This window comes from Leptomonas pyrrhocoris (genome assembly GCF_001293395.1).
Source record: "Leptomonas pyrrhocoris isolate H10 chromosome Unknown, whole genome shotgun sequence".
Lineage (NCBI taxonomy): Eukaryota > Euglenozoa > Kinetoplastea > Trypanosomatida > Trypanosomatidae > Leptomonas > Leptomonas pyrrhocoris.
Window position 1 is genome coordinate 545343 of NW_015438366.1, and position 20598 is coordinate 565940.

At 49.0% G+C, this 20598-nt stretch overlaps 7 protein-coding genes across 12 annotated transcripts; all 7 read right to left on the reverse strand.

Moving 5' to 3' along the window:
• Nucleotides 1–211: 211 nt before the first annotated feature.
• On the reverse strand, nt 212–1957 carry ABB37_05414 (hypothetical protein; the record flags this gene model as incomplete). 2 transcript variants are annotated; one of them, XM_015803415.1, is made up of 1 exon in its annotated part: nt 212–1957. In XM_015803415.1, the coding sequence occupies exon 1, from the start codon at nt 1007–1009 to the stop codon at nt 212–214; it is 798 nt and encodes a 265-aa protein (XP_015658057.1). In that variant the 5' UTR covers nt 1010–1957. The 2 variants fall into 2 exon arrangements, with proteins under 2 accessions (XP_015658057.1, XP_015658056.1); XM_015803414.1 differs by having other exon boundaries at nt 212–1365.
• An 874-nt stretch (nt 1958–2831) lies between these two features.
• On the reverse strand, nt 2832–3250 carry ABB37_05415 (hypothetical protein; the record flags this gene model as incomplete). Of its 3 annotated transcripts, none has more annotated exons than XM_015803418.1 (1): nt 2832–3250. In XM_015803418.1, the coding sequence occupies exon 1, from the start codon at nt 3090–3092 to the stop codon at nt 2832–2834; it is 261 nt and encodes an 86-aa protein (XP_015658060.1). In that variant the 5' UTR covers nt 3093–3250. The 3 variants fall into 3 exon arrangements, with proteins under 3 accessions (XP_015658060.1, XP_015658059.1, XP_015658058.1); XM_015803417.1 differs by having other exon boundaries at nt 2832–3248; XM_015803416.1 differs by having other exon boundaries at nt 2832–3214.
• Nucleotides 3251–3775: 525 nt separating this feature from the next.
• On the reverse strand, nt 3776–4738 carry ABB37_05416 (hypothetical protein; the record flags this gene model as incomplete). Of its 3 annotated transcripts, none has more annotated exons than XM_015803421.1 (1): nt 3776–4738. In XM_015803421.1, exon 1 carries the CDS (start codon nt 4559–4561, stop codon nt 3776–3778), a length of 786 nt encoding a protein of 261 aa, XP_015658063.1. In that variant the 5' UTR covers nt 4562–4738. The 3 variants fall into 3 exon arrangements, with proteins under 3 accessions (XP_015658063.1, XP_015658062.1, XP_015658061.1); XM_015803420.1 differs by having other exon boundaries at nt 3776–4733; XM_015803419.1 differs by having other exon boundaries at nt 3776–4687.
• Nucleotides 4739–5107: 369 nt separating this feature from the next.
• Nucleotides 5108–6485, reverse strand: ABB37_05417 (peptide chain release factor-like protein; the record flags this gene model as incomplete). The annotated part of the gene is made up of 1 exon (XM_015803422.1): nt 5108–6485. Exon 1 carries the CDS (start codon nt 6425–6427, stop codon nt 5108–5110), a length of 1320 nt encoding a protein of 439 aa, XP_015658064.1. The 5' UTR covers nt 6428–6485.
• Nucleotides 6486–7029: 544 nt separating this feature from the next.
• ABB37_05418 (hypothetical protein) lies at nt 7030–9394 on the reverse strand (the record flags this gene model as incomplete). The annotated part of the gene is made up of 1 exon (XM_015803423.1): nt 7030–9394. Exon 1 carries the CDS (start codon nt 9352–9354, stop codon nt 7030–7032), a length of 2325 nt encoding a protein of 774 aa, XP_015658065.1. The 5' UTR covers nt 9355–9394.
• Nucleotides 9395–10029: 635 nt separating this feature from the next.
• On the reverse strand, nt 10030–11000 carry ABB37_05419 (cyclin (CYCA); the record flags this gene model as incomplete). Its single annotated transcript, XM_015803424.1, has 1 exon — nt 10030–11000. The coding sequence occupies exon 1, from the start codon at nt 10960–10962 to the stop codon at nt 10030–10032; it is 933 nt and encodes a 310-aa protein (XP_015658066.1). The 5' UTR covers nt 10963–11000.
• Nucleotides 11001–14678: 3678 nt separating this feature from the next.
• ABB37_05420 (hypothetical protein) lies at nt 14679–15017 on the reverse strand (the record flags this gene model as incomplete). The annotated part of the gene is made up of 1 exon (XM_015803425.1): nt 14679–15017. The coding sequence occupies one exon, from the start codon at nt 15015–15017 to the stop codon at nt 14679–14681; it is 339 nt and encodes a 112-aa protein (XP_015658067.1).
• Nucleotides 15018–20598: the final 5581 nt, after the last annotated feature.

Here is a 20598-nt window from a genome sequence, read left to right on the forward strand (position 1 = left end):
CAATAGAATAAAAGGAAGAATTCTAGTGGTCACACTAGCACACACACAGGTATAATAACAACAGCACGAGCGATGGTATTCTTCGATTCCTCGCACCGCTCTTTCGTGTCAAAAACAGAAAAGAAGCAAAAATACCAAGAGAAAAGCGCACAGAGTTAGGCATACGCATATAAGCACGCCTGTAGCCGAAAAAGCACCTTCACTGCTAGACTTAGCTACAGGGTTGCGGTAGGGACAGTTTGAACACTCTTCGAGCTACCCACTGCTGCCACTCCTTCTCAGCCGCCTCTTCAATGGGGGAGGACCACGTAGGGGTGGCAGAGGCGTACGCCAGCGCGTTAGAGACGCGGCTCACGGCCTCCTCGCGCGTTAAAGTCTCTCCGGTGAGTAGATTCAGATACATTGTTGAGGGGGCCGCTGTACGCGGCGCGTCAGAGGTGGTCTCGCTCGCCCCGTTCTCCCCCGCGTTGTCCTCCTCGGACGGACACGCGAGCACCTCGACGATGTCCAGCCCACCGAAGATGTAAGGGCGGGACGGCGTAAGAAGACCAAGACGCATGTGAAAGTACAAATTATCGCTCTCCGCCTCCATGTGTTCACAGCCGGCCTCGCTATCCTTCCTCCCGGTCAGTTCCAGGACGTGTCTACGCTTCCGTTGGCAAAAATGCCCGCGTGCCATCGACAGCCGCGCCAATCGTGGGAACCGCGAATGGGTCAGGCGCGACCCCTCGCCATTCCACGACAGAGCTCGCCGTCGAAGATTCAAGGGCTCTGGCAAGAGTTGGTCCAACGTGTACTGCGGCGCAGGCCCGCAAGGACTCCCAGGCGCTGTCACGCCTTGCGCCACCGATTTCTGCTCCCAGACGGCGATGAGGGGGTCCAGAAGAGTTGAGATGCGCCACGGTTGAATTACGACCCAATCCCCAACCTGCAATTCATAATCAGGATTAAAATTGGGCAGGTAATCGTATACGTCACCAAGAGTGAGGAAAGGGTAAGACGTGGACATTGAGAGACAATTTCAATTTACGATTCTGAAAGCGAAAACAAAATGAAAAGTGGAAGGCGAAGAGAAGAGACGAAACTATCAAACAACTTTTGTGGAAGAAAACAAATCAGTAACAGAAAAGAAAAATAGAAGAACTCTGAGAAAAGGGAACTAAGGTAGAAATGCTGTGAAAGGCACTATTGATATATATGTGTGTGTATGTATAGGGTCGTGTGAAGCGTTCCTCTTTGTCAATATGTGCCTTTCAGGGAAATAGGCAGCTCTTCCTCTAAGACAACGCACACACGTGCTAACCTCTACAGTAAACGAAGCCAAATCAGTTAGTTTAGAGGGAAAAAGGGAAACGAAAGACCGACTAAAAGGGAAAAAAATGATGAAAACAGAGCAGAGTAGTTTTTGAAAAAGAAAAGGAGAAACTGAAACGTGAGCACCACTGCTTTTACAAGCGAAGGACCGGCAGTAATACGCAAAATTTCCACGGGAACTCGTCGAAGTATCTTTGCTCTCCCAAAAGTTGTTTGACTAACGTAAATAAACACGTAGTTGTGCTTGTGAAGTGTTTCTTTTTCTCTTTTCTGTTGTTTAGCGGAGTGATATTGTCATTGAAGATGGGGTTGTGCCTTTCTCTCTTTTATATAGAGTGAATATAGTTTTGTTGCTGCTTTTTCTTTTTTATGGTTTCAAGAACGAAAGCTCGATTTAGTAAAAGAGAAGTCACTTTTCCACAACGCACATCCGCGATTGCTGAAGCGTTTAATTGGCGCTAGCTCTTGGTGACAAGAAGAGCAGTACGTACAGGAGAGTAGAATGCAGGTGCAAGGGACGAATCGTGCGGTATCCAAACGAAAAGTGGAAATGAGCAAGAAGAAAAAGATGTACAAAAGAGAAAGATTGGGTTCAATTGGAATAATATTTGTTGTGAGAAGTAGCTTGGATCACTACTCTTTCTTTTGGGACAAGAAAAAAAGAGTTTGTAATAGAAAAGAAGACAAGACAAGAGGTGAAAAGTGGGGGAAAATAACTGAGATGTATTTCGTTTTTATGTCCATTAACACATCGTAAGCAAAGCACATCGAACGACAGAAGATCAAGATTCATCTTGTCAACGAAGAGGCTGTATCAGAGGAGCTGCTCTTTGCCGCGGTACACATCGCGCAACAAGTCATGCTCGAGATACTTCATTCAAAAGTGCAAGCACTTCAGTCCACTCAGCCATAACCGCAGCGCGGGACAGCATCAAAAGACAGCAGATCGAAAAAAAAAGACATGTTGTTTTGCGCAACTCGAGAAGCGGGAACGTGTTGCGTCTGATACATGACGGAATTAATAGAAAAAACGGCTAATACAACACTTGTGCTGTAACTACAACTTGTATATATAAAAAAACACACAACCGGTTTGACGTGAGTCTGAGTAGCCTCAAATTCATCGTGATTGGGGTGCTCACAAAACACAGAAAAAGAGAGAGAAGCAAACGAAAGCTCACTTTCTTGGATCCGATACAACCGTGACACTCTAGTTTGTCAAAAAAAGTCTTGACAAAGATCGATGGCTTCTAGTACTCTGACAATTTCGCTACGGCACATAAATCAGCCTCTCCGCTCCTCCGTAACCTCCGTCATGTTTGCAGTAGGTGCGGAGGGAAAACAGACGAGTAAATAAAATGTAGTTGTTTGCGCGTCACGATAAAACCTCACGCATGGAACAAGAGAAACGCAAAAGAAGAAACGGTGCGGTAGATAAGAGATAGATATAAAACAAAGGCAAAAAAAAAAGAAGACAACGTAAAGGAAATTGAAAGTCAGTCTACCAACAGAAAAACTCATGACATCGCATAACGCACAAGGTATATTGGTCCCCAAAGGGCAAGCGTCAAGATAAGAAGGCCGGCCACTGTCACGAAAACTTTCTCCGCCGGCTCCAACTCTCCAAAGGCGATCTCGGGTTCAAGGCGCTTGATCATCTTGTACAAGGCGCCGTGCTGCTTCACGGTGCGAGGCGGGACTTCAGTGTAGTGCTTCGAGGTATCCGGCGGCGGATACGGCCTCCGGTTGCGGTGGACAGTGGTGGTGGTGGAAGACATTTGGAGGCGAGGAATTACTCTGAGAGCTGAGTGGCTTTCACAAATGATAGAAGATGCAGAGACGTTACAACGAAACCGCAGAAGAGAAAACACTGTTTTCTTTCTTTTTCTCAAGAGGTTTCTTGTTTGTTTAATCCGTTCATACGAACAAATTTCTCTTCATGGAATAGGAAGGTAAAGTGGGCGAGAAAGTGCAAACAGTCGAAGGACAGGGAGAAAAAAAGGATTTTACACGAGACATCAAAGAAAAGGAGAAAATGGAAGTTGCGATACCGAGTAGATTCTTAAGGTGTTTTCGCTTATTCTTCTGTTTCTCTCATCTGCTTCTCCGTTTCGGCAAAGAGGCGCGATGCACAAATGAGGCTACTATTATCTCGACCCGCTAGCAGCCCTATTTCTAGTGCTCGCAGATTCTTCGTTTTTTACATTCATGTATGAGAAGAAAGATTAAGCGCCGCACTTTTACTGGGCTATTCGTTTGCTTTTCGTAAGGATAACTGTAACGTTAGTTTCTCAGTCGACCGGCGAACCAGATAAATAAATAAAAGTAAAAAATAAACCGACGTCGCTCGTACCGCTAAATAAACACAGCGAAACGCGACAAAAAAGGGAAAACGAGTAACGCGGTAGAAGACTACATTACAATTGGCAAGCAAATACCGCCAGCTTTCCAACTATGGACATCACAGGAGCCGCGGGAAAAACAAACAGCTTTTTGCCACGTACGTCTTCCATCCGGGGTAGCGGCTCATCCGCTGGTCTTTTCGCAGCATCCACGGCAGAAAAACCAAGGTCCATACACTCCCTACGATAACCCATGAGCTGCTAGATGCCGAAACGTAAGCAAACGAGCCATAGATCATCACCTCTCCAAGGTAGTTAGGGTTTCTCGTGCGAGCAAAAAAGCCATCGGTGATCAGTCCCTTTCGCTCTTTGAGAACAGCATTTTTTTGGATGTCAGCGCCGAACATTAGCGCTAGCCCGACCGCGTAGACGACGGTGGCAGCACAGAGCTCCATGTTGGTGCGCTCAGCACCGCCCATGATGGCGTTGTACGCGACAATCCAATACGGCCCCAGCACGAACGCGAAGACGCTGATGGCGCTGGCGACAGTCATCTTCGACTCCCAGCGTGGATCGGGGAGAACGAGGTGCTTCAAAAACCAGCAAAGTCCGTAGCTGCCGTGCAGGGCTGTGTAGGTGGTGGCAGTGGACGCAAAATTCTTGGACTTGAGCATCATGGCGACGCACATAAAAATGGTGGTGCATTTCTGGAGGTTGACGACCTGCGCGAATTTAATGCATCGTGGTCCGCCCAAGAAAGAGCTGGTGAGGTGGTCGAGTACTCCTATCCATCTGCGCAGACACCGCTCATAAAACGATTCTGCTTTCGGTGTAGGCTTCGAATCACCGTCGTTCTCCCTCACCACCTTTTGCTGCGAGGCGTCAGCTTTCGCTTCCGCTTGCATGACAACCGTAATGTAGCGTAGATCAAAAAGCGCCACTGCGTCGAGGATCTGCGATCCAGACGCCGAAATAAGGGGAGCTACCTTGATTGGTGCGGAAAACAAGCCCTTGTATTTGTGTATGGGTGCTTGACGAGCAGTAAGACGTAGAAAAGAAAAGACACGAGCAAAAATCTGTACTGACAGCACGACGGAAACGCTCAAAAGCAGAGGCGCAAAGAAGAAGAGATTTGTTTACCTGAGCCGCAGTACGCGAACGCCACAAGCCCTTCACTGGAAAGGTCGAAGTCTGTGAAGTGCAACTCTTCTCCACTTATTGAAGATGCTTCTCGTTTTGATTTGTCAAATTAAAGGCTTTACGACTGTGCGTATATTGCGCGTGGTGGATGCATGCAGTTTTGAGCTCGAGCAAATCTATGCCACAATTGGCCATGTCCCATCATGACCTCTTTGTTTGACGGCGAGCCGTTGCGTTTTTCTCTTTTTTGTGTGTGTGATGTCTTGTCTGTTTTCCAACAATTGTGATATTGTTTTCTGTCTGTGAAATACTTAGACAGCGCTTCCAAATTCGCCTTGGATGTGTTTGAGGAGCACGCTGTTCATCTGCTCATGGTCACTGATGGCGTTGAGTTCATCGTGGAGGCCTTCCAACCCTTTCCCGTGATTCATAAACGAAGACAACGGAAAGTCTTTGCCGATGCGATGGTCTGTCACGCGATTTTGTGGGTAGTTGTACGTTCTCATCTTGTCAGAACGCTCCCCACTACTCCACTGGTTTCGCCATGCCTCGTGCACTGAACTGTTTTGCTCCTTGACCTTCTGCGCCAGTATCTGTTGAGCAACCATCTGCAGGGCCAGCTCCTTGTTTCCGAGCGCTGAGCGCGACTGGTGGCACTTGACTGAAATGCCAGACGGCTTGTGAGTCAGGACAACACAGTTTGAACTGCTTTGCATCCCTTGTCCGCCAGGACCAGACCCGCGAACAAAGTCGATCTTGCAGTCGCCCTCGAGCACGTTGACCGATACAGGATCCAACACCGGCATCATGGTGAACACCGCAGTGGAAGTTTGCATCTTGCCGGCAGCGTCGGTGACGGGCACGCGCTGAACTTTGTGAATTCCGATTTCGTGGCGAAAGTTGCGGTACACTTTATCGCCGCATACCTGAAACTCGTTCGTGAGAGGGGCCTCGCTGCCGTCCCCCTTTTCCACCGGGCGAATCTGCCACTGACGGCACTCCACTGCATAGGCGCGGAGCACCTCTGCCAGTTCCGCAGCGAAGAGACTCGCCTCTTCACCCCCGGCCTTGCCCTCAACATTGATATTCCAGACGTTGGTGGACGAGCCAACCATGTCATCCGATCCAATACGCCGCTCCATCAACGCGTTCACGTCTCCATCCAGCGCACGCAGCTGCTCTGTGAAAGAAGCCACGTCCTCTTTCACCAGCTCAAGCATCTCCTCATCTCCCTCGTTTCGTGTTGCCTTTGCCTGTAGCTGGTCACGCAACGCAACGTTCTCGTCGAGCTGCAGCAGGACAGACGCGACTTTTTGGGCAGTATCGACCTCGTCACGATACGTTGTGTTCCACTTCACGTAGTCAAACGGCGAAGAATCAATCTTGTTAAGAAGTGGAGGAATGTTTGAATTGCTCACTGAATCTTCTTGCCATTTTTCGATCGCAACACGCTTGTCGTTGAGCCGTATCAAGTACTCTGTGACGAGCGGGTGATGAAGGGAGCTGATGAGTGCCCTCGTGGGGTCGCTAAGCACCCAATTGCTGTAGTGCAACTTAACTGCACCTACTTTTTTGACGCCGCCTAGGGTGCCACCACCACCGAACAGCAAACGAGCCGTTCGCCATATCATTCCTGACGCTTCGGACACGCCGCTGGTGAGCGCCACAGCATGAAGAAAAAAGAACAACTACGAAAAGCCACAAAGAGCAGAAGATTGTAAGAAAACAGAGAGAGTGGAGTTTTACATATATATATATATATATATACATTAGAACAACGAAAAGAGAAAGTTGGCAAACAGTTGCAATGCTTAGAACGACTATTAAAGCTTTACTAATTAAGGCAGATGTTGATCTTTCTTCTTTTGAGTGGGAAAACCGAAGGCTACACCCAAAGGTGTCATGCGCACCAAAAAGAGGAGCACAGAGCCAAAACGGCTTAATATGTGTTCGTTAAGTGCCGTTGTGGGGATGGTTCTTCTTTTTCTTTCCTCTACATAAAACAGACAGGAGTCTAAAACTATTACACATCGCTAAACATGACGTAGGACAGCCGGCTAAAAACAACTATTTACATAAGTTAGTAAAATGTGCAGAATGCTTTCAGCGAAAAAGATAAACTTCAAGAGAGGCTTTTTTGTGCATCGAGAAAGCACAACAGCAGTTTTTAAAGTACGGGAACAATTCTTTCAGGACTCACGTTTCGATTAAAAACGGTAATACGATAGACACTCTAATTGATGTCCACCGAGTCGACGAACTCTTGAAATTGTTTGTATGTAATGTTGCCGTCCTCGTCCTCGGCACCGTCAAAAAGCAGTCCCACCAAGGTGTTCTCGTCTGCCTCACTCATGTTGAACTGCAAAACCGAGTTGAGAGACTTGCGGAAGGTTTCGCGGTTGAGGCGAGAATTGGCGCTGTGATCGCTCAGCAAACGAAACTGCTCTTGCACGTTTCCCTTCCGCTGTATCAGTTTAAATTGCAGCAGGTCACGGAGCTGCTTGCGCCGCTGCTTTGCCTGCGACAACGTTGCACTGACTTTCATATTTTCGCTCTTCGTCATGTCGACGTTCCGAATCGACCGCGTTGTCAGAGAAGCCTCGTCCATGGACTCCGACGAAACGTCAACGATGCGAAGGAAATCGTCGTAATTGATCACCCCGCTCGTTCCAGGAAACAGGTTTTGCATAAGAAGAAGAGACTCTTCGTCGGAAATGTTGCAGCTGCATGCGCGCAGGAACTCCTTCAGTTGTGCGTAACCAAACGTTCCTTGCGGCGCCAAGGCTAAAAACGCCTCGCTTGCGTGTGTAAACTTCAAATTCAGCTGCTGCCTCAAAAGGAGAATGAGGTACTTGATACGGTTTTCCGTGATCTCTTTGTCCGTGCCGTCCAGGATGCGCTGTGTCCCCTCATCATGTGCGAGGAGCAGAAAGGGGCGTTCGTATATTTTCACAGTCCTTCCGACTTGGAAATCGTCAGGAGTGAAAAGAACGGTGGTGCCGTTTGGCATGTTTTTGCGATGAACTCCTTTAGCGAGGAATCGGCCGCCTATCATGCCGGAATTGCGTTTCGGCTTCTCCAGGATTTCAACTTCGCTTGTCTCACGATAGAAAGAAATGACAAACTCCCTTTCCTCGTCGCCCGGAACGATTGGGTTAACCAGCTTAGCAGAAAAGTTCATCACTCGACCGGTTTCGCGTTGCAGCTTTTCGTGATCGGGTTTTGCCGGCTTGCCTGTCAAGGAAAGCCAGTTCGTGCGTGTGTCTTTTTCACTCCCGAACCCGTTGGGCGGTGGAGGGTAGAAGACAGAAGACTTTTTTTCGGTCTTGACAAATGGAGCAATGTCAATTGCGGGCTTGACTTCCACGTCATACTTCTCCTTCACATAATTGCGTGTGAAAGCGTCACAATCATACACAAAAAAGGGTTTGCCGTAGATCATGTAGGTTTCGCCAACCTGGAGGTCTTCAGGACACAAAAAATCATTTTTCATCAATATCCCGTAAGTGTGCTGTTGGTACCTGCTCTGACTTAAGTCGGCTGAGGGTCGGGGAATGCGCTGCCGACTGACTAAAATCGGCCCTCCCCAGCGTCCGCAATTCTCCGACTTATTCTCGGCAATCTCGATGGTATTGTTTTCCAGGTACACTCTAAGAAGGCAGAAATGCAAGTCACCGCTGAGGTTGCCGCGATCATCCCACAAAGCGAGGTATGTCAAATGAGCGTTGATGCTGTTTTTCAGAAACTCCTTTGTGATAGCAATGTCCTCCGTAGAGTGCTTCGTGTAAATTCCGGTAAGCTGCTGCTCAACAGCGCGCTTATGGTCCATGTCATCAGAGGTGATCAGTCGTTTGGTGGAGCGTGTCGCGGCCGCTGCAGCCGTGCGGCTAAAGTTATCTTCGGGTACCGGCAGCCCTTCAGGAACTTCCATTCTCAAAACCTCCTGCATGTAACGACGACTTCGTTTATCCATGTCCACGATGTAATACACTTGACTGTAAATTGTGACGGCCTCGCCAACGTGAAAATCGTCCAAATGATAAATGGCATTCGGGTTCGCAGCATTTTTCGGTACCTGTCGCCGAGAAAGAATGGTGCCTTCCCTGAGGCCACTGTTTCTCTCACCGATTTGTTTAATTGAAATGCTGTCATCTTTCGTGTAAAAACTCACACAAACCCTCACGACGCGTTCCTTCTCGAAGTTGCTTTCCGGTACGGTCTCTTTGAAATATCCAAGCATTCGCACGACAAAATCGTCTAAGTCATCCTTGGAAAAGTCCTCTGAAAACCACCCAGTCCACACTTTATCGTCTTCGACACCATTTTTCGCTCCTGTGGCGTTACGGGAAGCGTCACCTGAAAAGCCGTTGTATGTGTATTCTGTGTGCGGCGCGTGATCAACTTTTCGATCCAGCAGGAGATTGTGACTTTTTCGGAGAGTGTTACGATTAATAGGGTCGTCGTGGAAATTGCCCCCAATCGTTAGCGGCAGATTTTCGCTTTGTGGTGCATGATCATACGTTTTCACCGGCTGCTGCCGCGCGACACTGTTTTTCATTTTGAGAAGATAAACAAGAAACGCGGCTCTTCTTTTTTACTTTAGCGATTTTCAAAGTGTTACAAGAAAGTAAATTGAGGCAGAAGAAGTATTTTCTAATAATAATAATAAAACCCAAAGAGATGATGAGTATTAAAGCACTTGTATCGTTTTCTTTTAATTAATCTGTTTTTGTCCTCGTTTGTCCACATCTACAACAATAAAAATACTTTTCCCAGCATCGACAATTAATTGTGATGATGAGATAGATCATGTTGTCGAAATATGCAGAAGTGGAAACAAGGCAGCATAACGCCACTAAATCTGCGATACTACTTAGTGTGGAAAATTTACTTTCGCATCTGACTGCGTTGGGTTGGGGGTTTTTTGTCTTTGGCCTTTTACACTTGTCATGACAAAGGGAAAAAGAACCACGATGTCGGTAGCTAACGAGTGAACCTGTATCTAAAAATCTAAATTGTGTTGACTGATCTAAAGAAAAAAGAAAAATAGAGTTATGAAAGAAAAAGATATATTGACGCGACACTTTTTCCTTTTCTTCAGCTGCATCTAACAAATTAAACATTCTAACTCTATATTTGCTTGCAGAGCTAAAGAATGCTATGCAAGCAGTTTAGAATAGGACGAAAACAGTAGCTCATTTATCACGTGCTATCGCCAAAAAGTAAACACAATTCACGCAATCATCGCAGCGGCTGGAAACTGAAGTGTTCCTACTGAGGAATACTCACGGGAGGAGTATTTTCGCCGCAGTGCCTGCAATCGAGACGACGATGAGCACAACCGTTGGGTGAACGGAAGCAGCTGCTCTGCCACTGGAACAAGCTCCTCAAATTCAATTTCGAGTGCCGCTGACTGAAACTCAAACTCCCACAACTTGCTGATTGGAGAAGTATCCGTTGTGGTATTAGTACGCACGAGTAGCGCGGCGAGCATCACGGACGCGGCCGCAATGCGAGACGGCAAAAACTGCAGAAGCGGATAACAGTGCGCAGCACTCTCCAGAAACATGAATGATGCGTGGCGAACTTGCTGTGAAATTCGAGGGACGTCCAGAAGACGGCATGCGATGGGGTACGTTGTAGGTACAGTAAACTTGAACCGAAGGGCTGTAACAATGTCGAACTCCATGTCAATGACTTCACGCGCACTATAAGTATTTGCAGTTACAGCCACACAATCGTTCACCGAGGGCGGCCACACCTCTTCATGCTTCGCCGCGATCAAGACTGCGGTCACGCCAACAAGCTGCAACTTAGTGCGTGGGATGCTGTAAAAGAAAAGAAATCTATCGATGATGTCCACTGCAAGGAAAAATGTTTCTGGATGCAGTTTAAACTCTGCAATGACATCCATGAGCCAGTCTATCAAAATCTTCCGCATACGATCCGTAACTTCCGACTGTCGATCCATGTACAGTCGTTCACAGTAGAGAACCCGTTCCACCTCCAGAAAATATGCTAGTATTTCAGTGCCATATTCTGCCACGTAACGGGGTTCCGTAAGCTGAGACGGCGTGGCTTGACTACCAGTTTTGTGGTGAATATCGCGCACTAGGTTGGTTTGGTTAGAAAGAGCAACCCTCGTGCGTCCATTTGCTGCCATCATGACTTCACGGACTCTATTCTATTTGGTGGTTTAAATGCTAAAGGAGCAAACGGTTCATGTTAAATAATAATAAGCGACGGTTTTTTTGAGCAAAGGGAGATTTCAATACGGCGGAAACAAGAAAGAAATTAAAATTAGCATTTAAGAGAGACAGGACGCATCACGATAAGTATCACTTCAAGTTCGGGGACGCAAAGCAAAGAAATTGAACATCCTACAGCAGTATCTGATAATTAATGCAGCTTCTCATCCTTGCGTTCCATTTTTGATTCGCGTAACGTTACGAATAGCAACGTACTTCACAGCAAAAAAGCAGGCGAACGATTAAACCTGTCTCGCAATAGATATTAATTTTCTTCTTAGTTCCGTAATATTGAAAGGGGAAAAAATCTTGCAACACGGTATTCCTTTTTTCCTGTCCCACCATGAGGATGAAGAACTTCGATCCTGCAACGAGTGAGCCAAACAGACTCATGGGATTTGACCAAAAACAGATGTTAATGGTACTTGGAAAAGACTGGCATTACTCAATTATTTTAAAACAACGGCTTAGCCAAAAGTAAGTTACACACATGTACGCATGAAAATATAAAAGACGAGTCTCTATTTTCAATCGTAGGAGCGAGCTTTCGGTCAAGGAGACAATTTCAAGCATTTCTTCAACGCTTTTGCAAAGATTTCCAACCTTAAATATCTTTCGTGCCGCAGCACACGCCTCGAATGTTGTCGTTTTCCTTTCAGCAAACAAAAACGACAACATCACGACTGTGGTAACGGCTATAACGAACAGACAAAGAATAAAAATACAACTTGTTGTTGTTCGTTGCATAGCTACCCGAAGAACCTTATCATAACTGCGCGAAAGAGCTCGATACACTTTCCCTTACGTGTCTTTTTCACCAACGTGTTGCCCAAGCTTCTGGTGCGTGTCCTAGCCGTGACAGAACGATCGCAAAAAGCTCACTTTGTGCAGAGACACTACTTTCAATCACCACGCTTTCACTTGGTCCCCCTTCGCTTGCTTTAATGAGAACAGTTAATGACAAACGCTCACTTCTCAAAAGCTTCATTTAACATCTTTAATCATTCTTGTCGACAGTGAATGGGTAAGACTGAAAGCGCGGTTCTTTCACCCTGCTCGATGCGATTATTGGACCAAAATCCTCGACCCACAGAATTGCCTCTTTCCCCCCCCCCCTTCCGCATTCCATCGCCTCCGCCAGTTTACCTCTTCACGCGCCACAAGTTAAAAGGCAACCGGTTGCGGGGAACGCTACGAAACGGAAGCAAACATGAAAAGAAACCGCCTCCCCTCCTGGAGACATGCGTTGCAGTTACAAATATTTGTTGTTAGAACGCCCCGTTATCCCTGAAAAAGAGTAAAAAACTTGCGAGAAACTAGTTCCACCATCTTCGCAACAGTCCTTTGAATGTCCTTCCGTTGCATACAGCCGGAATACCGGCAAACACATGGACAATGCGCGGCCAAGATACCGCGGGGGAAAAGCTTTGGCATGTCAAGATTTATTCCGCGTGAAACTTGTACCGGGTGGCTGCAATATCGAACGATTCGTAGACCTCCTCAACATGACTCCACCCGTGACTTTTTGGCCCATACCCTGTCATGACCGCCTTCATCGAGTGTAGCAATACGCACATGGATTCCCGCGTATTACTCGCGGTACTGCACGATGGCACACAACTAAGGGTTAGCATCGCATTCGCTAGTTAGCCGTTACCCGAAGAGATGCACAGGGGAGTGGGGGATACTATCGACTTGGGGACAGTGAAAAAGAAAATAAAGGGAACGTCGCATAACGCAAAAGAGCGTGATGAATCACTGTTCGTTACGCACTGAACGGGACTTTATCGAACACCACAAGGTTCATGCCGGTTAACTGATGTGACCCCGACGCCGTTGCAGGTGGTGTCATGGATTGAACACTCACCTGATGAGAGTTGGTGTGACAGTTCCTAGCCGGAGCTACAACGAGTAACCGCTTCCTGAAGCGAGAAACCACGCAGAGATAATTGTCCGTTATCCAGGCTTCACCAACGAGACTACACCTTCACGCACACGCCATTCCTGTGCGTCTGTTATTTATTCCGTGAAAACAGAAACACAACATTTTGCAGATTCCGCCAGATGTTTACGAGCATGCGGTGTCTCCTCCGTGCGTGGGGAGGCGCCGCATTTTATTGACGACAGTGAAGTGGATGAGATGAAGGGAGATCTCGATTCCGAAGGGGTCCGGGCATCGGGTTTCGTCTGCTGAGGGTCTGACGAAGTTCGAGCCTTATATCACTCACAAAAACGTGGAATCGCCTCCTCAACACGGATGAGCCGATCACCATCAAGATTTACCTGCGACGCGACCTTTAAAATGCGCTTCGATGTTATCCGACCTCGAAACGGTGCCGCACAAACATTTGGGATACGATTGTTCTCTGGGAATTGGAATGCCAGAGTTTTGCCGACGAGAATGACGTGGAAGAGATCTTGTAATGCGGAAATCAGCTCAAATCTCATCCAGGCACTCCAAGGTATACTGGTCGAAACGTCGGGTGTGAGTCAGGAGGAGATTCACAAAGCGCTCACTTCAGAGCAGAACCCGTACATGAAGAAGCTCGAAGAGCTTCGCGACGTCAAGAAGCACAGCGACGTGAAGAAAAGTACTGCAACGCTTGCGGCAAGTACGGGGACTTGAGGTCAGAGTGCCTCAGCCCTCAAAAACCTGGCTGTTACCGGCCGTCAACGAGCACGGGAAAGTGAAAGAAGCACCTGCAAGAGTTCTCGCGGTTCAAGATGGAGATCATGAAAATAATTCGGACGCGCGCCGCAGCACCAACACCAAAAGGTGGCGGTACCATTGTCAGCGTCTCGACCGCTGAAGGCTTTGCAACAAAGAGAAAGGGCCCGTGTCTGTCCCCAAACAAATCTTTCAAAGCACTACAACTGTAGCTACAGTGAATATGATAATCACTGAAGAGAGTTGTCGAAAAGGAAAAACACAGGTGTACGATTGGAAGTAAACTGTGAACAAGAGATACTGTCGAGTTCACCACATAAGCTTTCAAGGTTCAACCCTGCAGGAGTCCGTCGCGGCAAGTGATCCACCGCGAGAACAACGGTGTCCGCTTCCAGCGTGTTTATGTGGCGCTGCTCTGCTGCGGACCATGCTTCTCCAACGCTCATGATTTCTTGGGGCTCGTCCCGCATCAACACCGCTCCCCAACCGGCTCCAGAGGTATCGGTGTAGAGGGTCATCATCGGCATTCTCGTTGCCATGACCGGCGCTATCGCTCGTGGACGGTTCTTCTGAGCCAGGTCGTACCACTATTTAAGTTGTGCATGCCCCGTTGGGCGTGTGCAGACCGGCTCCTTCACCAGGAGAGGTGTCCGGCTGAGCTGAGACAGCCTTCGTCTAATGAGCTCTAACACCCAATGGAACTCTGCGATGCGGATACGTAGGAATGACGAGCTGCGGAGGAGTTGTGCGTACAGTCGCTCCAAGTCGCCGCACGTCATGCTTGGCGTCGGACCACCAAACATCTGGATCGAGTGATCTGCCACGCCCACTTTGTGAGCTGAGTAGTTGGAAAGTGCTGGAGAGCTTTTCGGGATACTTGTTGTGGGGAGTGGTGACCCCTGGCGTTAGAAACTGGTGCCTGTTGTGTGCGTTGGGCGGTGTGCAAGGCAGTCTGCTCCAAGGAGGTTAAGGAGATCGTCCACACACCGGCGGATCTCTGGTCGAGTGCATCATCCAATCTTCTGAATGTTCAGAGGCGAAACTTCCACGACGTGCAGCGGATGTTGGAAGTCCTCTTCCATGATGGCTGCTTTCTTCAGTTTCCATGCGCCTCGACCGAGGTAGCTGCCGCGACCTGCGACGCCTTCTTCTCCACGTCATTGCCGTGCAGAGACAATAGCATTCTTCTGCAAGCTGATAAAGCTGGTATTGATAATGATGTGCCGTGGCTGGCCGTGCGGGGTTGTCGCTGTCTATTCTTTCGCCAGTAGACAGGTTTCTTTCTTGTGTTTGTCGGTGCTTCATCCAAAAGGGATCTGCTATGCGTTTCGCGATGTCGAGAAGGTGGTCTTGGTCTTCTCCATCTTCATAACTCGTAAGAGTCGTGTTGCCTTGTGGGTTCCGATCACTTTCGCTACCGTCATGTATTCGGCGATGTAGCGAGTCGTGTTCTCCCGCATTGTGGCTTTGTCATCGCCATGCTTTGCTAACAGCGGCCTTGGTGCTGCTTTTTGGTTGATGCAATGCTCTGCACCAGGATGCGTCAAATATGTCTGCGGTTTTGCCACATTCTCTGGGTCGCTCCCGCGTAAATCGTGGCCACCGTGGGTGTCGTTTTGAAGCGACTTTATTTTGGTTTGCAAACGGTTTCTTCTGCCCTCTTCTCTCCTCTCTCCTTTCCTCTCTCCAGTTAGTGCTTCAGCCTTTGCGGTTTCCCTTTTCTTCTTCGCCTGCTCTTTGGGTCTGCTGAGCAGGCGCACTTTTTATTCGTTATTCGGCCCTCTCACCGTCCCCCGGAGGCTCCCATCACAACCTGGCAGGAGACTCTCTCTCTTCGTTTCGGTTAACCTGTCTGGCTTGTATCCGTTGTCTGCTCTCATCGGCACTGATCAAAATCAGCAAAAAGCCTTCTCTTCGGAAGACCCTTTCCGGAGCAACGGCTCTGCATGGGACCGCCGTCAGGCTCAGGGTAGGGAGTTTTCCCTTTAGCTACTTGCGCATCTCAAAATGAAAACCCTCTTCAAAGTTCTTCGCTCCTCTCAATCCTTTTCTCTGTACCGGCCGGGTATGTAAATGAGGGGCTCTTTGTTGCATCGTTTCGATTAGGAAGGTTAGGAAGTCAAGAGGAAGAAATGCCACGACACTTGTGTAATGCATAACTCGCAGGTCCTCATCTACCGCTGCCCGTACGCTCTACTCCCCTCGCAAGCTCAGAATGACCTACAAAATAACGGCACACGTCAACGATAGAATTGCCTAGGATTTGCTTAGGAAATGAGGGTACACGTCATCAGTTTCTACTGGTTGGAAGCGTTGGTGTCGGCTCCCTTGGGTCAGCTGCGTTGTTGACCGTTAGAGCGTTCGGTTCGGCCGTCGTGGTATCGTGTCTTCTTTCTTTGTTTTGGTTGAAGTGGCGAAGACCGGGGCAGTGAACTCGACGACGTATCGGGTTTCAAGCTGACTTGCAGTCGCACACCCGGTGGTTTGCCTTCTCCCGGGCTGCTGTGGAAGCCGGGTCGAGGAATGATTGGATGCGTGGATGGTAATGGGACGTGAAATGTATCCGCAATCCTGTGTTCTAACCTTTTTCCCCCTTTTCCCTATGTCCCGATGACGGTCTTCAGCTGTTGTAATTCTCCGTTGCTTCTCTTCCCGCCCGCCCAACTTCCTTCTGCCGCGCTTTGGAGGCGGATTTGTAAAACAAAGCGACCACTTCGTTAGTAAGCCCCAAAGAACCAAAAATGGGTATTTCTGATCTTTTCCCAGTAACCTCACCACTGGTTAAGAGTTTCTCACCTTCTGTACTCTCGGCAGAAGAAGGATGCTGCTGCACCACTTGAATCATCTTCTACCGAACCTTTACTGTCAATTCTATTTCCCTCCCCCCTCTTCACCGTTCTCTACCTACACCATCTACCATTATTCCGGAATGCTTGTGACCTTCAGTGGAACAGCACTTGCTGAACTGTAAAACAGCCTTGGCACGGACAGACACGGACCACTTTTTTCGCTTATCCGCAAAGCCGTCAGCGATCGAGACGCTGACAGTGCTACCTCCCCCGTTTTGCTTTCCAAGCCTGTTCTTCTGTCTTCTTCTGTCTTCTCCTGTCTTTAGTACCAGCATCAGCCGTTGCGTTGTCCTTCTTCCTCTTCGCTTCCTTTTTTGTTTGTTTACTACTGCTCAACAGTGGCAATTCTAATTCTTGTCTGTCTCAACGCGTCACCGTGGCTCGTGCCGCAGTGAAGGCCATCACGCCCGCGGAGCTGTGTCAGCCGGCACTGCACCTCGAACCGGGGTGCACAAGTCGAGGTGTCTTTCGAAAGGAAAAGGGAAAAGCCCCGTTGGCATCGCCGGAGCGGGGAGCTGCACGAGGTCGAGCGCCACCCTGACGGAAACGTCAAAAGCATTTTCCTCTCATTTCACTCCAATCCGCAGATGAGTGCTGAGTTGCGGAAGAACCAACACGAACACAACATCTTGCGGGTTCCGAAAGATGGTTACGAGCATCCAGGTGTCTCCTCCGTGCGTGGGGAGGCGCCGCATTTTATTGACGACAGTGAAGTGGATGAGATGAAGGGAGATCTCGATTCCGAAGGGGTCCGGGCATCGGGTTTCGTCTGCTGAGGGTCTGACGAAGTTCGAGCCTTATATCACTCACAAAAACGTGGAATCGCCTCCTCAACACGGATGAGCCGATCACCATCAAGATTTACCTGCGACGCGACCTTTAAAATGCGCTTCGATGTTATCCGACCTCGAAACGGTGCCGCACAAACATTTGGGATACGATTGTTCTCTGGGAATTGGAATGCCAGAGTTTTGCCGACGAGAATGACGTGGAAGAGATCTTGTAATGCGGAAATCAGCTCAAATCTCATCCAGGCACTCCAAGGTATACTGGTCGAAACGTCGGGTGTGAGTCAGGAGGAGATTCACAAAGCGCTCACTTCAGAGCAGAACCCGTACATGAAGAAGCTCGAAGAGCTTCGCGACGTCAAGAAGCACAGCGACGTGAAGAAAAGTACTGCAACGCTTGCGGCAAGTACGGGGACTTGAGGTCAGAGTGCCTCAGCCCTCAAAAACCTGGCTGTTACCGGCCGTCAACGAGCACGGGAAAGTGAAAGAAGCACCTGCAAGAGTTCTCGCGGTTCAAGATGGAGATCATGAAAATAATTCGGACGCGCGCCGCAGCACCAACACCAAAAGGTGGCGGTACCATTGTCAGCGTCTCGACCGCTGAAGGCTTTGCAACAAAGAGAAAGGGCCCGTGTCTGTCCCCAAACAAATCTTTCAAAGCACTACAACTGTAGCTACAGTGAATATGATAATCACTGAAGAGAGTTGTCGAAAAGGAAAAACACAGGTGTACGATTGGAAGTAAACTGTGAACAAGAGATACTGTCGAGTTCACCACATAAGCTTTCAAGGTTCAACCCTGCAGGAGTCCGTCGCGGCAAGTGATCCACCGCGAGAACAACGGTGTCCGCTTCCAGCGTGTTTATGTGGCGCTGCTCTGCTGCGGACCATGCTTCTCCAACGCTCATGATTTCTTGGGGCTCGTCCCGCATCAACACCGCTCCCCAACCGGCTCCAGAGGTATCGGTGTAGAGGGTCATCATCGGCATTCTCGTTGCCATGACCGGCGCTATCGCTCGTGGACGGTTCTTCTGAGCCAGGTCGTACCACTATTTAAGTTGTGCATGCCCCGTTGGGCGTGTGCAGACCGGCTCCTTCACCAGGAGAGGTGTCCGGCTGAGCTGAGACAGCCTTCGTCTAATGAGCTCTAACACCCAATGGAACTCTGCGATGCGGATACGTAGGAATGACGAGCTGCGGAGGAGTTGTGCGTACAGTCGCTCCAAGTCGCCGCACGTCATGCTTGGCGTCGGACCACCAAACATCTGGATCGAGTGATCTGCCACGCCCACTTTGTGAGCTGAGTAGTTGGAAAGTGCTGGAGAGCTTTTCGGGATACTTGTTGTGGGGAGTGGTGACCCCTGGCGTTAGAAACTGGTGCCTGTTGTGTGCGTTGGGCGGTGTGCAAGGCAGTCTGCTCCAAGGAGGTTAAGGAGATCGTCCACACACCGGCGGATCTCTGGTCGAGTGCATCATCCAATCTTCTGAATGTTCAGAGGCGAAACTTCCACGACGTGCAGCGGATGTTGGAAGTCCTCTTCCATGATGGCTGCTTTCTTCAGTTTCCATGCGCCTCGACCGAGGTAGCTGCCGCGACCTGCGACGCCTTCTTCTCCACGTCATTGCCGTGCAGAGACAATAGCATTCTTCTGCAAGCTGATAAAGCTGGTATTGATAATGATGTGCCGTGGCTGGCCGTGCGGGGTTGTCGCTGTCTATTCTTTCGCCAGTAGACAGGTTTCTTTCTTGTGTTTGTCGGTGCTTCATCCAAAAGGGATCTGCTATGCGTTTCGCGATGTCGAGAAGGTGGTCTTGGTCTTCTCCATCTTCATAACTCGTAAGAGTCGTGTTGCCTTGTGGGTTCCGATCACTTTCGCTACCGTCATGTATTCGGCGATGTAGCGAGTCGTGTTCTCCCGCATTGTGGCTTTGTCATCGCCATGCTTTGCTAACAGCGGCCTTGGTGCTGCTTTTTGGTTGATGCAATGCTCTGCACCAGGATGCGTCAAATATGTCTGCGGTTTTGCCACATTCTCTGGGTCGCTCCCGCGTAAATCGTGGCCACCGTGGGTGTCGTTTTGAAGCGACTTTATTTTGGTTTGCAAACGGTTTCTTCTGCCCTCTTCTCTCCTCTCTCCTTTCCTCTCTCCAGTTAGTGCTTCAGCCTTTGCGGTTTCCCTTTTCTTCTTCGCCTGCTCTTTGGGTCTGCTGAGCAGGCGCACTTTTTATTCGTTATTCGGCCCTCTCACCGTCCCCCGGAGGCTCCCATCACAACCTGGCAGGAGACTCTCTCTCTTCGTTTCGGTTAACCTGTCTGGCTTGTATCCGTTGTCTGCTCTCATCGGCACTGATCAAAATCAGCAAAAAGCCTTCTCTTCGGAAGACCCTTTCCGGAGCAACGGCTCTGCATGGGACCGCCGTCAGGCTCAGGGTAGGGAGTTTTCCCTTTAGCTACTTGCGCATCTCAAAATGAAAACCCTCTTCAAAGTTCTTCGCTCCTCTCAATCCTTTTCTCTGTACCGGCCGGGTATGTAAATGAGGGGCTCTTTGTTGCATCGTTTCGATTAGGAAGGTTAGGAAGTCAAGAGGAAGAAATGCCACGACACTTGTGTAATGCATAACTCGCAGGTCCTCATCTACCGCTGCCCGTACGCTCTACTCCCCTCGCAAGCTCAGAATGACCTACAAAATAACGGCACACGTCAACGATAGAATTGCCTAGGATTTGCTTAGGAAATGAGGGTACACGTCATCAGTTTCTACTGGTTGGAAGCGTTGGTGTCGGCTCCCTTGGGTCAGCTGCGTTGTTGACCGTTAGAGCGTTCGGTTCGGCCGTCGTGGTATCGTGTCTTCTTTCTTTGTTTTGGTTGAAGTGGCGAAGACCGGGGCAGTGAACTCGACGACGTATCGGGTTTCAAGCTGACTTGCAGTCGCACACCCGGTGGTTTGCCTTCTCCCGGGCTGCTGTGGAAGCCGGGTCGAGGAATGATTGGATGCGTGGATGGTAATGGGACGTGAAATGTATCCGCAATCCTGTGTTCTAACCTTTTTCCCCCTTTTCCCTATGTCCCGATGACGGTCTTCAGCTGTTGTAATTCTCCGTTGCTTCTCTTCCCGCCCGCCCAACTTCCTTCTGCCGCGCTTTGGAGGCGGATTTGTAAAACAAAGCGACCACTTCGTTAGTAAGCCCCAAAGAACCAAAAATGGGTATTTCTGATCTTTTCCCAGTAACCTCACCACTGGTTAAGA